The sequence below is a fragment of the Trachypithecus francoisi genome, unplaced genomic scaffold (assembly GCF_009764315.1).
Source record: "Trachypithecus francoisi isolate TF-2019V2 unplaced genomic scaffold, Tfra_2.0 Contig00488, whole genome shotgun sequence".
Taxonomy (NCBI): Eukaryota; Metazoa; Chordata; class Mammalia; order Primates; family Cercopithecidae; genus Trachypithecus; species Trachypithecus francoisi.
In genome coordinates this window covers 1-18,364 of record NW_022680674.1, presented here as the reverse complement: position 1 = coordinate 18,364, position 18,364 = coordinate 1, and the positions used below count along the sequence as shown (strand labels likewise).

Genomic DNA, 18,364 nt, shown 5'->3' with positions numbered 1-18,364 from the left:
TCACACTTGGCTGGTGGGAATGGAAGATGGTACAGCCATTCTGGAAAACAGCTTGACAGTTTCTTTTTTTTTGTTTTTTGTTCTTTGTTTTTTGAGACGGAGTCTCACTCTGTCACCCAGGCTGGAGTGCTGTGGCCGGATCTCAGCTCACTGAAAGCTCCGCCTCCCGGGTTCACACCATTCTCCTGCCTCAGCCTCTCGGGTAGCTGGGACTACAGGAGCCTCCACCTCGCCCGGCTAGTTTTTGTAGTTTTTAGTAGAGACGGGGTTTCACCATGTTAGCTAGGATGGTCTCAATCTCCTAACCTTGTGATCCGCCCGCCTTGGCCTCCCAAAGTGCTGGGATTACAGGCTTGAGCCACCGCGCCCGGGTGACAGTTTCTTAAAAAAACTAAATGTGCAATTGCCATAGGATGCAGCACTCACATTCATGCGCAGTTATCCCAGAGAAATGAAGACATGTTCACACAAAAGCCTTTATGTATCTGTTCATAGCAGCATTATTTATAAAGGCCAGAAACTGGAAACAGGCCGGAGACTTCTCAGCAGGTGAATGGTTAAACAAACTGGTGCACTCAGGCCCCAGATACCACTCTGCAGTAGTTCATGACATCCTTGTTCATCCGTCTTTCAAACTAGAAACCACCATCATCCTTAATCCCCTTTTCTCCATCCTGGGTCTGAGTGGACTTCATTTTGCATTTCTTTCCAATGCATTTTCCCTCTGTCCTTTCTGGTTGTGCCTCATGCCTCATTTGAACTGTTGTAAGGGCCACCGAATTGTTTCTCTGTCTCATCATGGAATCCTTTCTACACTTCATGCCCCGCATTGCCATTGGAACAATCTTTCCAAAACATGAACAAACTAACCTAAAAGAAATATCCCAGGTAGCCTTCCAAATAAGTCTAAGCTTTCTGTTAGAAGTTTTACTTCTTGTCTATAGGGAACCCCAGGACTGTAGAGAGATGAATTTGCTGTCTGCATTTTAAGATCAGGCAGAAATCCTGGAGGGGCCCATGTGGAATAGTGGCACAAATACTGGTTCTAGAATCAGAAGCCCTCATATCCTGGTTCTAACACTAGCTGGATGTTTTTGAGAAAGTTTTGGTTTCAAACCTCAGTATGAGGAAGTATACTCAAGGGACCACACGAGGCTGCTGGGAGGAGAGGATGAGGGGCGTGGTGAAAATGCTGTGTAATCCGTGAAGCACGTCGTATGTGTGAGAAGTGGAGCTGTGTGGATAGCGGTTCTGGAATCATTGTATGCAAACGATGGAAAGCACATTGGTAGTTCTGCCTGATGATACCACTGGGCACCTGTGTTGTACATGCCTGCAACATGGGCGAGGCCCGGGTCAGTACAGCTCACAGTTTGGTTTTCATGCAGTTAGAAAGGCCCGAGAGGACCCTTCCCCCCTCCAGCTGTAGGAAGGAGGTGGCTGTCTCCTGCCTATATTTGGTGGGATTGTCTGTGGCTCCTTGGGGACAAGAATGCAGGGAGTGGGGGAAGAAAGCCGGCTGACTGCTCGCTAGTCAGCCTTCCCCCAGGGAGGAGTGGAGGGGTCATTTCGTGGTAACTTGCCATGTCTTTCTTAACCATCTGCTCTTAGAATGACCAGATGACAAGTAAAAGACCCATTAGAGACAGATGGGCTGTGTGTCCTGTGCATTTATGGCTTTGTGGCCTCAGAGCTGCCAGGACTTCATAGCTTTCTGGGGAATGCTGGGTCAGCCAAGGGGCTGAAAATAGTGAGAGGAAGAAAATTCCCCCTCACTGCTCTAGTCTGGGAGTGATTACTGAGGAGAGCGGCATGGAGGGCCCAGTCGTGGGGTCCCTCTCAAGCACACCCTCACCGCAGTGGGAATGCGGGTCTCCACCTCCCTAAGCCTCTGTGAGTTTTGTCTGTCACATACTCACCTCCAGCAGGGATGTCTATGGTGATGAGATGAGGGAGCATCATAGCACATGTGGCACTTAGTAGGCTTGCGGTGAGTGGACGCTGGCGTCAGTGGAACAGGAGACTGGACGCTGCATGTGGACGCACTCACGTGCTGGTGGCATCAGTGGACAGAGCAGAGAGGGACGGTCTGCAGTTCTCCTGTTGGTCTGTCACCCCCGCTGTTGTGAGCAGAATCCGTGCGTGTATTCTGTTGCCCCAGTCAACTTGGTAGGCTGATTGCTCAGTTTTCTGCTTCCACTTTTGATTTCTTAAGAATGGAAAAAGGAATACTTCAATGACTTTTCTGGTTGATGGCATACATTCCTTGATATCACCTTAATGCTTTTTAATTTCTATGTATTTTGGATGTTGGAGCTTGCCTGACATCTGTGTTTTTATACCTCACCCTCTTGCGTAACTGTTGGCCACACCAGGACCAGAGAGAAGTGACCAGACCGATTGGTAGCAGGGCTAGGACTGGAATTCCCCAGGCTTTTAATGCCCAGCAGGCTCTGTTTTCTGTATTGTACTGCTCTTCCCTATTTCGACACCTGTTAGGACAGTGGATGTGAAATGTAGCTGGGCACTTTTGGGGTGTGCTAGGAGTGTGGCAGATGCCTCAGACTGGCATTTGCCCCTGGTTCTGAATTCTCATGGCTCAGAGTCAGTCTCTAGGCTACTGACGGGGAAGATACAGGAAGTTGTTTTGTATGACAAACTATGCCAGGGCATTTTTTCACCCGGCAATTTATTTGGTTTGGACTGGAATAAATCTCTGATATTGGTTTCTTTGGCAATATTATTAGGGAGTGGAGCCTGACTGGTTAAATTAGCCTGATTCATAGTGCTTAGAATCTCATTGAGTGTGTGTTAAACTGAGCGGAAGTGTGAGAGCATCTTGGACAGTGGTTTGCAAACCTAGCTACATCTGGGGAGGGGCTGTGAAAAAAGCATGCGTGCTTACTCCACACCAGTTGAAATAGAATCTGCAAGAATAGAGCCTGGGCAGCTATAGTGCTGTTAAAAACCCGCAGGTGGTTCGGATATACCGTAAAGGTTGAGAACCACTGCTCCACAGCGAATTGGAGGCCTGGATCATAGATGTGCGTTATGCTTTCACCAGCTTAGAATGGTTCTTGTGCTTTAGAACTGTGAAAAAAAATGCTATGCAAACAAATGTGGAAATAGCCAAATGCCACATCCTGTTACTACCTGCCATGAAGTATATTTACCAGTTATTCACTCTATTCTGATCTCTACCCATTCCACCGTTTCTTCATGGAACAATAATTTGACAGTTGGTTATGCAGAACCATAGTAAGTCTAGTTTGATTGGCAGGTGACGATTTTGGGTATGAAATACTCTTTAGGCATTTATTGAACTCTTGTTTGTATCACCTCTGTGCTGGACAGTTTATAAATATTACTTCTTTAAGCAAGGCCTATGGACTCAGGCTGCCTGGGTTTTGCTAACTAGCTGTGTCATTTGGGGCAAATTTTTAAACTTATCTAAACCTGACTTTCATCTATGAAATGGGATGACACGGGGTCATTATCATCTCACAGGATCGTGCAAATGTGTGTGTAAAGTGCTTAGCTTGGTGCCTAACACATAGCAACTACTCAGTAAAGTTATTATTACACCATCATCATCATATTTAAATGTAAATATTAAGAGTTAATACATTTGTAAAAGGTACTATACCCTTACCCCTTGAACCAAAGACTACTTTAGCTTTAAGTGTTTGGGTTAATTTATCACTTAAATATTGGCCTCTTGAATACTTGAATTTCAATTGAACGTAGCTAGAGGATTTCATAATTGGATCGTTGCCTCTGGAAGTTGGAGCTTTGTTTGGTTTCACTTCCTACACTAAGCATGTGGCTCTACGCACCTTTGTGGTGACTTCTGGGACTGGGGAATCAAAGCTTCATTCGCTTCTTTGGAGGAGATGATCTTGTGCTACACGAAGCAGTCAGACTTCATTAACTATGTACCATCCAGACAAGACCAGGTGCTTCCCATGGCAGCCTGTCCTTTTCTTAGCTCTCTCATCAATCTAGCCTGTTCCTTCTATTCTTCTTTATACTAGAACTTCTCTTTGAACAAGGAATGTTGTTTTGTCACTGCTAGGTCCCCAGCAATTAGTAATGCCTAGCACATACTAGGTGCCTCCTGAATGTGAATAGGTGATCATCTAGCAGAACACAAGATAAATGCGTGGGTTGAGATTGAAGCTGTGTGGTATGAATGCTGCATTGGCAAACTTATTAAATCAATTTTCTTAATACAAGTTTAACATGTCTTAGTAACTGACTTCGTTCAGTAATCATTTACTGAGTGTCTTCTAGGCCAGACATTGGGAACAGAAAGGTAATAATATATGATTCCTGCCTCATGCGCAGGAAGTCTAATGCGATGGACAGACACGTGCCAATGGCTGCCATGGAATATGGTGAGGATTAAGATAAAGGGGCACCCTGTGTGCCCTTTTATCATAGAGCAGGGCTTGTGTTCTGGGAACATGGGCTCCATTTGAAAACACAATTTAAATTAATTTTCTTTTTTCTTTTTTTTTGAGACAGAGTCTTGCTGTGTTGTCCAGGCTGGAGTACAGTGGTGTGATCTTGGCTCACTGCAACGTGCTCCCCCCAGGTTGAAGCGATTCTCATGCCTCAGCCTCCCGAGTAGCTGGGTTAACAGGTGTGCGCCACCACGCCCGACTAATTTTTGCATTTTTAGTAGAGATGGAGTTTCATCATGCTGGCCGGGCTGGTCTTGAACTCCTGACATCAGGTGATCCTCCCGCCTCGGCCTTCCAAAATTCTGGGATTATAGACATGTATGTGTTCATCGTTTTAAATATCTGTGGGTAGCACTTAACTTTAAATGGGTCCTAATTAAACTATTGAATGACTTTAGTGTGGATTGAATGACTTTAGTGTGGATTGAAGGACTTTGCTCGGGCCTCGTTTTTAATTTCCTTCATTAGAGGGAGGAAAAAAAATGCAGGTTGAATATCCCTCATCCAAACTGCTTGGAACCAGAAGTGTCTCAGATTTTTTACATTTTTGGATTTTTGAATATTTGTATTATACTTGCTGGTTGAGCATCCTGAATTCAAAAATCCAGAATCTGAGCTGCTTCAATGAACATTTCGTTGAGCGTCACGTCAGCACTCAAAAAGTTGTGGATTTTGGAGTTTCTGGTTAGGGAGATCATCCTGTATAGGTGCTGGATTGTTGCAGGAGTTCTGGACCAGAGGTTAGGTGACTAGGCTTTGGTTTTCGCTTTGTTACTAAACAGGCTGTTTCTTCCATAAGCTCAGCTTTAGATCCCCGGTTGTCAAAGAAGGGGATGGGCCATCTGATGGTTATGGCTTCTGTAGTTCTGACTTGGAGACACCTGGCTTCAGTTCATCTTCCTTAGGAGTGAATAAAGAATATGGGAATTTTGAAATTGTTAGTCAACAGTTACAGGGTGTTGCAGCCTGGTTTGGGTAAGGTCATCTTTAGTGAGCCGGGGAGAAGGACTGGTTTAGCTGTCAGCTGAGTGGGGTAAGCGGTCCTCTTAATTTCCTCTGTTTTAGTGAAAGCATTGTTAGGGTCACAGCGTTAGTGGAGCTGGCTGGACAGAGGAGGGGAACTCATGTTACAGGATATTGAATGGCTTTTCAGTCACTAAATGTTTTCTATGATATGTTTTTTGGGATTTCAGTGTTGTATGATTTCTCTGTGTTAAGCACAGGAAATTTAACATCAACAAAAAGAATGCTCTTTCTTTTCTTTTTCTTTGAGATGGAGTTTCGCTTTTGTTGCCCAGGCTGGAGTGCAGTGCAGTGGCATGATCTCAGCTCACTGCAAACTCAGCCTCCTGAGTTCAAGCGATTTTCCTGCCTCAGCCTCCTGAGTAGCTGGGATTACAGGTACCCGCCAGCATGCCCGGCTAAATTTTGTATTTTTAGTACAGACGGGACTTCGCCATATTGGTCAGGCTGTTCTTTTTTTTTTTTGAGACGGAGTCTCCCTCTGTCCCCCCGGCTAGAGTGCAGTGGCCGGATCTCAGCTCACTGCAAGCTCCGCCTCCCGGGTTTACGCCATTCTCCTGCCTCAGCCTCCTGAGCAGCTGGGACTACAGGCGCCTGCCACCTCGTCTGGGTAGGTTTTTGTATTTTTTTTTTATTAGAGACGGGGTTTCACCATGTTAGCCAGATGGTCTCAATCTCCTGACCTCGTGATTTGCCCCCCTCGGCCTCCCAAAGTGCTGGGATTACAGGCTTGAGCCACCGCGCCCGGCCCTCTGTTCTTGATCTTCTGACCTCAGGTGATCCTCCTGCCTCGGCTTACCAAAGTGCTGGGATTACAGGCATGAGCCGCCACGCCCGGCCTGAATGTTCTTTCTATGGGAATCTACAAAAGCCAGTTTGGAGTCTAGTGGCAGAAAACCTCTTCTTCATTGTTTAGCTGTGCTGTGAGCTTGGAGGGCTTCAAGCCCAGCTGAAAAGCTGTAGTATTTTCTGTCAGTTGGCTGTCTTGGAGAACTTAATGAGCACTGGGCTGGAGTGATACTGTCAGAGTTCACGAGCTGTTGAGGCTCTCGAAGCCTAGATACTGGGGTTGCCCAAATACATCGGCTGGACTCACTATTTCTCTCGGGGTAAGGGTGTGGAAAATGCTGTGGTCTTAACTCTGCTCTTAATTTTACAGTGCTGTTATTAATGGTAAGAATGATTTCATACATTTGTATTTTGCTTCGTAATTCACAGAGAATTTTAAAATCCATTATCTGATTGTATTCCCTCAGCAGTTCTGTGAAAAAGGCAGAGCAGTTTTCGTATCTTCTGTTTTCCCGTGATTCTGTTGTAATCTCACAGAAGCTAAGAGCCTTCACCAAGGTTATAGGGTGAATGAGCCTCAGAGCTGGGAGTAGAAGCTCAGGCTTGTAGTGACCCGTTTCTTCCTCCATAGCTCGCTCTGGTGGTGCTATGCTCAGGTAACTGCGCATGCTCGTTTGGTCTTTTGTATATCCCTGTCCCATTTTGGGGGAGGTTCTTGGGAGGCTTCTATTCATTTTGGAGCATTTAAGTATCTTGTCCTCTCTCCCTCCTCCCAGATGCATGGGCATTTCTGCAGGCCTCTAGGCTGACCATTGTTCGTGGGGGCGTCTCCTGCCTCCACGTTGTTTGCATGCCCCTTCTGAAGGTGCTCTTCCCAGCATGGAGCCCCCTCGTGCTTGCCTCCACACTGCAGGCTGTTTCGTAAATGTTACTGACTCAGCATCGTTGTTTTCTAGAAGTGGGACGGGGTATGGATGCCAAGTTCTTTTCTGTGTCAAGGCTGCGATTGTATCATCTTGCCATCCTCGTGTGTGCTCCTTGAGGGTGTCGCTGTGCTGTGGTCATCTGTGTTCCCTAGGGTGCCTCCCCTGGAGTCCCGGCCATAGCAGACATGCAGTCAGTGCTCATGGCCTAAATGAGAGGAAGGCCAGCAGAGCCATTAAATCTGGAAAATGACAAGTGAGGGAAAGGAATTTTTATTTAAGGCATGTTGAAAAGAAATCTTTTTAGAAAAGTTGACCTGTTTCTCAACTGGAGTTGAATTTCAGCTCAGAAAAGCAGCTGTGTGCCCAGAGGGCTTTGGGATTTCAGTTGGTGGCAGATGAATTGAATTTGTTGTTGTATGAATGTATTATCCTTTTGTGGTTTTATTAGACCTTTCTCCCAAATGGAATCGATTTTTCTGTAAAAGTCACGCTTCCTTTTTGAGAAATGTAACACCAATTTTTTGGGATGGTCTCCCAAAAGATTACCTGCCAGGAACCAAACACACTGCCTCAGACTCACGGCCCCTGGTTTCTGCCTGTGCAGCTGCAGGGAAGAGAGGCACACTCGAGCTGAAATCAATACGCATGTCTGCATCTTCACTTTCTTTACTGCTGTTCCATCTCTGAGCTGGCCTGTCTTCAACGTCTAGGAGCTTGGTGGGTGTAGACACATTACGGTATGGAGGAGGGATATGGTGTTGCAACAGCCTGGAGACTCGCTGAAGTCTCTGTTCTCTTCCTGCTCACTGCTCTGACTTTGTGTAAGTCACCTTTGTAGGGCTGTGCACAGTGGCTTACACCTGTAATCCCAGGACTTTGGGACGCTGACCTGGGAGGATCTCTTGAACCCAGAGCCAGAGTTTGGAACCAGTCTGGCAACATGGTGAAACCCCATCCCTAGAAAAAATAAAAATTAAAAAATTAGCCAGGTGTGGTGGCTCATGCCTGTAATCCCAGCTACTGGAGAGGCTGAGGTGCGAGGATCACTTGAGCCGGGAAGTTGATCCTGCAGTGAACCATCATCACGCCACTGCACTCCAGCCTGGTCAGAGCAAAACCTTGTCTCAAAAAACACAAAAACAAACAAACAAAAACCCATTTGTAATAGTGGCAATAGTTAACTTTTGAAAGTTTGGAGAAAAGTTCCTAAATAACCTGTGACCATGGACAACTTACTTAGCCTTTCTCTGCCTTAGTTTCCTCATCGATGAAAAATGAGAGAATATGGTACTGATCTTACAGGATTTCAACCAAAACCAAACGAGATCAAACTCAGAGCCTGGCACATCATGAGTGTGCACTCAATGTTATTATTTCAGCATTTTAGAGGAAAAAGAATGCTAAATGGGTCATTATGGCTAAACATAGTCTATCACTGGCGTTACTCATGGTATTGGAAGGAACTTGAATTCCATATAGATAGTGTGATGGAGTAAGTATTTTGGACATTGACAGTATTTATTCAAAGAACAAAGGACGTGTCTGTCCTGTGCGGAGAGCCGTTTCTGCTTGTTTCTTTAAATGCTATGGGAAAAGCAGTCGACCCTGTGCTCTCTGCCAGACAGCTTCAGTCTCCGCGTACTGATTTCGCCAATTGTCACTCACTGTCATCATGGCAGCAGCAGTTGAAGGGACAGCTTGTCTTGATTTGCATTTTTGGGTGTTTGTGCCGTTTATAGACAATTAAGACATGGAAGCCTGTTTATGGCAAGCTGGCAAATTCAGCAAAACATGGAAAACCCTGTTAACAGAGTTTGCACGTGTGCGGGCACAGAGCAGCCAAATGAACACACACGTTTTCCTGTATTTTAAAAACTCTCAAAAAAAAAAAAAAAGACATTAAACCATTGCCCAGATGGCTTATAGAACTAGAGCTTTTTCCTTGAAGTACATGAGTATGGCTGTCAGAGATCTGAAACCCGAAGCCATCTTAAAACATCATTTTGATGCTACCCCCTACCTGCCTTTTTTTCCCATTTATAAGGGACAACTGGGAAGTACCATCCTCCTGGCCACACTCTCCAGCCCATTTCATTTGTGTTGGTTTCCTCGCATCTGCACGTTTCTGGCTTCATGTGAGTCCCATTTATTTGAGCATATGACTTCAGGCTGTGGGGAAGAATGGCCATTTTAGCACAGAGATGCACACAAAGGAACAACGGGCTCAATGTGAGTGAAGACATTCTCAGGGGGGTTTCATTTCTTTTATTCTGTAACAGGCAGTCTGGGAAGCATTCTGGACAAGTGGCCTGCGCTGTCACAGTTCCTCCTTGCAGGATCGCAGATGTTTGGAGATTCTAGTGATAACCGTTATCATTGAGAATGTCATTCTCGCAGGCTCTAATAAGTCCGGATTTATTCAGTGTTAATTTGTTAAAGACAACTGTATTTCTAGCCAAATCCATGTTAGACATTTCTCCTGGCAGTGTTGCTGGGGCTATTCCCGTGGCTTAGTCTTAGGGAAGCACACGCCTTTGAATACTGCTTAAGCTGTGACTACCCAAAGCACACCGGAGTACTTTTGCCATATGGGGTGTTAGTCACTGATACATGTCTCAGTCAGATCTGATGGATTCTTGACCCCTTCCTTTTTTAATTTTTTAATTTTAATTTTAATTTCTATTTTTTAAGAGCACAACCTCTCAGGTGGCCACCATGAATCTGTGTCTTCAGTTGGCTGCAGCCTATTTGCCGTCTCTGGTTCAAACATATTGGAAGGCTGATGATTCTTCCCTCTGTTGTTCTTCTGCTGTGTGACCTCCGCGCCCGCAGGGTTCAAGACTGTCAGAGCTGGGAGCCACCTTCACATCTACCAGGGTTTCCAGAACCTCCTTTATCTAGCCCTGGGGATGGAAGAGATGTCATCAGAGGTGAAGGCTTATTAGGTTTACATGCCATTGGGAACGAATGTGGTTTTCTTTTATATAAGGGGAGCTTCTTATAATGCGCTTTAGTAGGGTAAAGAAGCTTTTGAGGTTTGCTTTCTCTGGAAAGATAATTTGTGATCCTGCCCTTGCTTTCAACAAAAATATAATTTGCATACCAGTGCATGTTGTGTTACTGAGCACTGGCTGACAAATGGTTCTTAACTCGTCATTCACTCAGTCACACTTTCTTGAATGGCATATGGTGCCAGCTGTAGTAGGAACTTGCTAGGCTCTAGGACTAACCTTATGAAACGGGGGTCCTGGGGAAGCAAAACAATATATAACTATAAATGTTTGAGGGGATATCAGCGGTGGCGCCTATAGGTGCAAAACTTCGTTCATTCATTGTCCCATCTAGGAGGTTTTGTGTCCTAGCAGCGTTTTCCATAGCAACACATCCCTCTATCAAAATATTCATCATATTATTTTGAAATTCTCTACTTAGGTATGTGTTTTTCCGACTAAGTTTAGAACTGGTTAAGGACAGCTATGAGGTATGTACTATATATATCTACACACACACACATATATTATATATATATAATTACATTGTAAAATATAAATATATTTATATATATAGACACATATATATTTCTCCCTCTCTATACAATCCACACCCACACCACCACATATATATGAAATACACACACACTTCTACTGCCAAGCACAGAAAGTCAAAACTGGCAAGAGTTCTTTTAGTGTTTATGAAAAAATAGATGTGTTAGTAAGAGTGTCCTTAAGTTGCCAGGGGGAAGACAGGATGGATTCACAAAGGAAAATAGCGTTTTGTTTTGTTTTGTTTTTTCCTTTGTTTAACTCTTGAATTTGAAATAATCCAGACTTATTGAAAAGTTGCAAAAATAGTACAGAGAATTCCCGTATGGTCTTCCCTTAGGTTCCCCAAGCATTTCACCCCATTTGTACTTTCTGTTTCTCTCTCTGTGGATATAATTTTTTTTTCTGAAATTTTTGAGAGTGGAAGGTAGAATGCAGGGCAGGGTGAAAGGTGGAAGGAGAGAAGTGGGTTGGGAGGCTTTTTTTTTTCACCTTCTGAGATGGAGTTTCGCTCTTGTCACCCAGGCTGCAGTGCAACGGCACGATCTTGGCTTCTAACCTCTGCCTTCTGAGTTCAAGTGATTCTCCTGCTTCAGCCTCCCGAATAGCTGGGATTACAGGCACCCACCACCATGCTCGGCCAATTTTTTGTATTTTTAGTAGAGGGGTTTCACCACGTTGGCCAGGCTGGTCTTGAATTCCTGACGTCTGATGATCCACCTGCCTTGACCTACCAATGTGCTTGGGATTACAGGCATGAGCCACTGTGCCTGGCGATTGGGAGGCCTTTGCAGTAACCCAGAGCGCTAATGAGGGCTGGACCTGGTTGGAAATGATGAGGAAGGTGAGAAGTGGTTAGGTCTGGCATATATTTTGAAAGGAGAGTTAAATGGGTTGGATGAAAGAGAGAAAAGAAGTTTTAAGGATGATGTCAAGGATTTTGGCCTGAGTAACTGGAAGGAAGATGAGAGATGCCGTTATTGGGATCGGGAAGACTATGGCAGGAGTGGGTTATAGCAGGGATTATCGAAAGTGTGTTTTGGTCATGCTAAATTTGAGGTCGAAAAAGAGATGTCAAGAAGTGTTGGCTGGGCCTGGTGGCTCACGCCTGTTATTCCAGCACTTTGGGAGGCTGAGGTGGGCAGATCACTTGCGGTCAAGAGTTCGAGACCGGCCTGATAATTATTAAAATCGATCATTGATGTTTACTAATTAATCATATTATTACTCCTAATACCGCAGAGGGTGTACACCTACCTGTGATGTCGTTCCTAATATCCAGGGACAGAGAGCTTGATTTTAGTTTTAATATTGCAGTAGGTGTACACTCACCCTGTGACACTGATCCTAATATCCAGGGGGGTAGAGGATGACATGACTCCCAACATAGCAATGAACGGACAGCCACCCGGTAACATTGCTCCTAATATTCACGGAAGAAGCCTATTGTATTACTCCCAATATCGCAAGGTGGATACAGCTCTTCTGTGATGTGGTTCCTAGCATTCGGAGGGGGAGAGGATGATAATAATTCCAGTATCGCAGGCTGTGTTCCCCTGCCCTGTGATATTGTTATTAATATCCTGGAAGGGAGAGGATGATATGACTCCCTGTAGAGCAGGAGGCGTACATCCAGCCTGGGATATTGTTCCTAATATCCATGGAGAGGAGAGACTGATATTACTCCCAATATGGCAGGGGGTGAACATCCACCCTGTGATATTCTTCCTAATATCTCAAGGCTGAGAGGTTGATATGACTCCCAGTATCGCAGACACTGTACACCCCCGTGTGATACTCTTCCTGATATCCGGAAGGGGAGAAGATGGTATTAATCCCCATATCGCAGGAGGTGAACACCCACTCTGTGATATCTTTCCTAGTATGCAGGGGGAGAGGGGATAATATTATTCCAATATTGCAGAAGATGTACACACTCCCCCCGTGATATTGTCCTTAATATTCCAAGGCACAGAAGATGATGTTACTCCCAATATCGCAGGAAGTGTCCACCCCCCAGTGATGTTGTTCCCATGATCCAGGAGGGAAGAGGATGACTTTCAACCCCCGCACCCTGCAATGCTCTCACCCTGCAACACCGACACCCAACTCAACCTGACATAGGACCAGAGGTGCTGGCTGGGGGTGTTCATTGCTTCTCTTTTCTCTCTTGCCAGACTCAGTAGAGGAAGCTGAGACCGCTTCTGGCTTTGGGAGAAGCCAGTGAGCCTGTGCGTTTGGATCCTGGTTGCATGAGAGAAGCATGTGTGGGAACGCCAGGGCCTGGCTTTGAACCCCATTCCCCCAACATGATGCCGAGTGTGGCAGACATGACGCTTGGCTTTGCTCTCTCAGGGTTCCATCTGCGACAGGGGCTACTTGTGCCCCTGGCCTCATCAGCTCAGGCTGAAGGCGGCCCTGGTCCTGGGCAGAGGGGCTTTGTGAAGCAGAAATAGATGGCCTGGTACAGGGGCCGAGCCTGGCCAGGACCTTGGCCCTGGGAGTTGTAAAGAAGGCCGGCCTCTACCATGAGCATCTGCACCAAGCTGTGCCCATGTCACAGTGTGCTCGGTGTCTGCCCTTGTACAGGTACATGGCCTGTCTGCGCTCAGGCTCCCCGCCTATGGAGCCCAGGTTCACAGAGATGTGAAAGAGACAAGCACAGGGCAGGGGCCTCCGAGCCCAGCCAGCCTCGCTTCGATGCTGGGAGGCTGACATCTTCCAGTTTGTCTTCTGCCCAGGCCAGCTGCGGACCGTCCAGGAGCTGTGCTACTTCTACAGCATCGTCATGCCCAGCGAGGCCCAGTGTGTCCTCTACCACGAGCTCCAGCTCTCCCTGGCCCGCAAGGTGATCGACAAAGTGCTGGGGGGGCAGTTCCTGGAGACCATCAGTCAGCTCTACCTGTCCCTGGGCACCGAGCGGTGAGGGCTGGCTTTGCGGTGGTGGGAGTAGGGAGCAGGGAAAGGGGGCTGGGGGGTGCAGGGCAGGGAGGGGGCACAGGGAAGCTGGCCCAGGGCCTCATCAGCCCCTTCCCTTTTGATCATTTGGTTCCTTGGCATCAGATGCTTTGAGCTGGTGGGCCTGGGGTCGTCCCAGGGCTGCTGCTGGCCCGTGAGTCCCAGCTTGAGCCTCTCTTGTTGGGTCAAAGGTCATCTCAACCCCAGCAGAGGCAGTACGTGCACTCTGGGCTGTTCTTCCTACTATGGTGGTTTTTGTCATCTGACCTCTGCCTGCCCCGAGTCTTCACTCCTGGCCTTCATCTGTCCCCTTAAATGTGACCACAGCAGCCCCTGTGGCTTCTCTCCTACAGAAGACAGAGCCAGTTATGTCACCTGCTTCCCTGGGGTGCAGGGTTTCAAGGTCTCGCATCCCATAGGTGGCCCACTTGGCTTCCCCCGAGCATTCTGACCTGGTGGGGTAACCATGGCCCTGGCCACCCCACACACAGCTCCCGGTGATATTGCTGCAGTCATACCCCCTCGAGTGTCAGACTTACCGAGAGAGCAGGGAAGGAGCCAGATTCTATGGGGACCCGGGAGACTGGCTCCAGTCTTGGCCTCAGGTTCACAGAAGGAAAATGGGCCAGTGTGCTGGAGCCGTTTCTCAAAGTGTAGTCCCTGGACCAGCAGAGCAGCATCTATGTCACCTAGGAGCTTGTGGCAAGTTGGAGTTCTAGGTCCTGCCCCAGTCTGTGGAGCCGGAAGCTCTGGGGCAGGGCCAGCAAGCTATACAGACAGGCCTCCGAGTGACTGTGATGCCTGCACACCTTGAGAACCATCGACCTAGATAGCCTCTGAACACTAACGGCTCCTGGTGCGTCTGGAGAGACACAGGCCATGTCTGGGAGGCAGGGGAGATGGACTAGCACACTCCTCCTGCCACAGGGCAGCATGATGCTCGATTCCTTCAGAAGGATGTCCTTCATTTTCCATGCCGTGTGTGTTCACCCTGGCCCTCCCAGCAGCCTGGGAAGGGCAGAACACTGCACACACAAGAGGGCCGTTCCCAGTCCCACATTCCAGATTCATCTGTCACCAGACCCACGGGAGGAGGCAGACTGGTTTCAGGAGGATGAGAGCCCTTGTTCTGACACCTGTGTCTGATTCCAGGACCTACAGATCCACTCTGGACTACACCAAACAAAGTCTGGGGATTCTCATTCACCTCCAGAAGAAAGAGGAGGCACATGCCTGGCTACAAGCAGAGAAGATCTACTACATCCTGCGGCCAGAGCGAGCTGGTGGACCTGTACATCCAGGTGAGTGGCAAGGGAAGCAGGAGAGCCTCTGTGCTGTTCACTCTCTGTCCATCCATCCATCCATTCATCCTTCCAACATCTATTACCTGTTCATCCTTCCATACATCCATCCATCATCCATCCATCTGTGCATCATCCATCCATCATTCATCCATTCTTTTATCATCCATCTATTCACCCGTGTATCCATCCATCACCTGTCCATCCACCCATCCATTCATCCTTCCATCATCTATCTGTTTACCTGTTCATCCTTCCATCCATCCATCCACTATCCATTCATCCATCCATCCATTCTTCCATCATCTTCCCATAACCTGTGGGTCCTTCCATCCATCCATCCATCCATCCTTCCATAATCCATCCATTCACCTGTTCGTCTTTCCGCCCATCCATCCATCCATCCATCCATCCATCATCCATCCATCCATCATCCATCCCTCCGTCCATCCATCCATCTATCATCCATCCATCCTTTTATCATCCATCCATTCACCTGTCCATCCATCCATTCACCTGTTTGTCCATCCATTCACCAGTTCGTCCATCCATCCATCCTTCCATCTATCTTTCCATCATCCATCCAACTGTTTATCCTTCTATCCATCCATCATCCATCCATCCATCCATCCATCCATCATTCATCTGTTCATCTCTTCATCCATCCATTCACCTGTTTGTCCATCCATCCATCCATCCTTCCATCCATCCTTCCATCCGTCTTTCCATTATCCATCCATTCAGCTCTTCATCATTCTATCCATCCAACCATCTTCCATCCATCCATGACCCATCCATTCACCTGCCCATCCATCCATCCATTCATTCATCATCCATCCTTTCATCATCCATCCATTCACCCATCCATCCATCCATTCACCTGTTCATCCATCCTTCCATCCATTCTTCCATCGATCCTTTTATCATCCATCCATTCCACTGTTCATTCTTCCATCCATCCATCATCCATCCATCCTTCCATCGTTCATCCACTCGCCAGCTCATCCTTCCATTCACCCATCATCCATCCATCCTTCTATCATCCATCCATTCACCTGTTCATCTTTCCATTCATCCATCCATCCTCCATCCATCCATCCATCCATCCATTCGTCCATTCATCATTCATCCATTCTTTTATCCATCCATTCAGCCACCATCCATCCACCTGTTCATCTGTCCATCCATTCATCCACCATTCTTCCATCATCTATCCATTCACCTGTTCATCCTTCCATCCATCCATCATTCATCCATCCATCCATTTATCCATTCATCCATCCATCCATCCTTCCATCATCCATCCATTCATCAGTTCATCCTTCCATCCATCCATCCATCCATCCATCCACTTATCCATCCATGCATCATCCATCCATCCATCCATTTATCCATTCATCCATCCGTCCATCACCCATCCATCCATCATCCATCCATTCACCTGGTCATCCTTCCTTCCATCCATCATTCATCCTTCTATCCATTTATCCATTCATCCATTCATTCATATATCCATCCATCCATCATCCATCCATCCTTCCATCATCCATCATCCATCCACTCACCTCCTGTTCATCCTTCCATCCATCCATCATCATCCATCCATCCATTTATCCATTCATCCATCCATCCTTCCATCATCCATCCATTCATCAGTTCATCCTTCCATCCATCCATCCATCCATCCATCCTTCCATCCATCCATCCATCATCCATCCTTCCATCCATTTATCCATTCATCCATCCGTCCATCACCCATCCATCCATCATCCATCCATTCACCTGGTCATCCTTCCTTCCTTCCATCCATCATTCATCCTTCCATCCATTATCCATTCATCCATTCATTCATATATCCATCCATCCATCATCATCCATCCTTCCATCATCCATCATCCATCCACTCACCTCCTGTTCATCCTTCCATCCATCCATCATTCATCCATCTATCCATTTATCCATTCATCCATCCATCCATCCTTCCATCATCCATCCATTCATCAGTTCATCCATCCATCCATCCATCCATCCATCCGTCTGTCCATTCATCCATCTGTCATTCATACATCCTTTTATCATCCATCCATTCACCGTCTATCCATCCATTTACCTGTTCTTCCATCGATCCATCCATTCATCCTTCCATCATCCATCCATTCACCTGTTCATCCTTCCATCCATCCATCCATTTATCCATTCATCTATCCATCCATCATCCATCCATCCTTCCATCATCCATTTATTCACCTGTTCATCCTTCCATCCATCCATCATCCATCCACCCATCTATTCATACATCCATCCAACATCCATCCATCCTTCCATCATCCATCCTTTCACCTATCCATCCACTCACCTATTCGTCCATCCATGCATCATTCATCCATCCACCCACCAGTTTATCTATTAATCCATCCCTCCATTCATCTGTCTGTCCATTTGTTTATCCATACATTCATCTATCCACCCATATGTACATACATCATCTACCCTCCACCCATCCATACATTATCTACTCACTCATACATACAGACATACACACATCATTCCAACCACGCACCCACCATCCATCCACCCATCCGTCCATCCATTCATCTGTCCATCCATTCATCTGTCCATCCATCCATCTGTCCGTCCATCCATCCATCCATCCATCCATCCACCCACACACCCATCCATCCATCCATGTGTCTATACATCTGCTCATCCATTCATCCATCCATCTACTCATTCCTAAGCCACTGCTGAGCACCTGTTGTGTGCCTTTTCCCTCCCTCCAACTGGTTCCCTCACATCCTCCCCCAGTGGCCAGCATCTTCTCCCTGAGGGCAGAGGCATGGCCCCTCACAGTGCCTAGCACCTGCTGGTATACAGCTCGTGCTCAAAGAATGGGACCACTCAGTTAACACACAGAAGAACTTGCTCCAAGCGACACGTGGCACATCTCCTTACAAAATGAATCTATCATAGCGGCTGTTTTCAGAGGCTTTCACAGTGTGATCTGGAAAAAATTGTGAAGGCCACGAGCCTGGTGAAGCTTTCATTATTGAGCACCTGCTGTATACCTCCTTGAGCTGAGGAGAAGGATCAAGAGCTCATGGCCAAGAGGGGACCAGGCCCACCCACAAACACTGTTGATGTGTGGCCCTGAGCTGCGGCAGGGATGTGGCAACGCAGAAAGGAACCAGGGGATGGGCTCCCAGCAATCTGGGGGCCACGGAGACTGTTTGAGTGCAGGGGGTGTGGGCTAGGGCTATCCCTGGTGGTAGGATTCACAGGTGTCGGGCTCCTGGGCTGCAGCTGCTTAGTCACCTCCTGGCACTCGGGTGCATCAGTTCATTGTCCTCATGCCAGTGGTA

At 47.0% G+C, this 18,364-nt stretch overlaps 1 protein-coding gene across 1 annotated transcript; it reads left to right on the top strand.

Annotated features, from left to right (window-relative positions):
• Positions 1-13,274: 13,274 nt before the first annotated feature.
• On the top strand, positions 13,275-15,035 carry LOC117084451 (SH3 domain and tetratricopeptide repeat-containing protein 1-like; the record flags this gene model as incomplete). The annotated part of the gene is made up of 3 exons (XM_033213162.1): positions 13,275-13,335; positions 13,488-13,668; positions 14,857-15,035. Coding segments are annotated over exons 1-3 (421 nt in total), but the record flags the coding sequence as incomplete, so codon positions are not given.
• Positions 15,036-18,364: the final 3,329 nt, after the last annotated feature.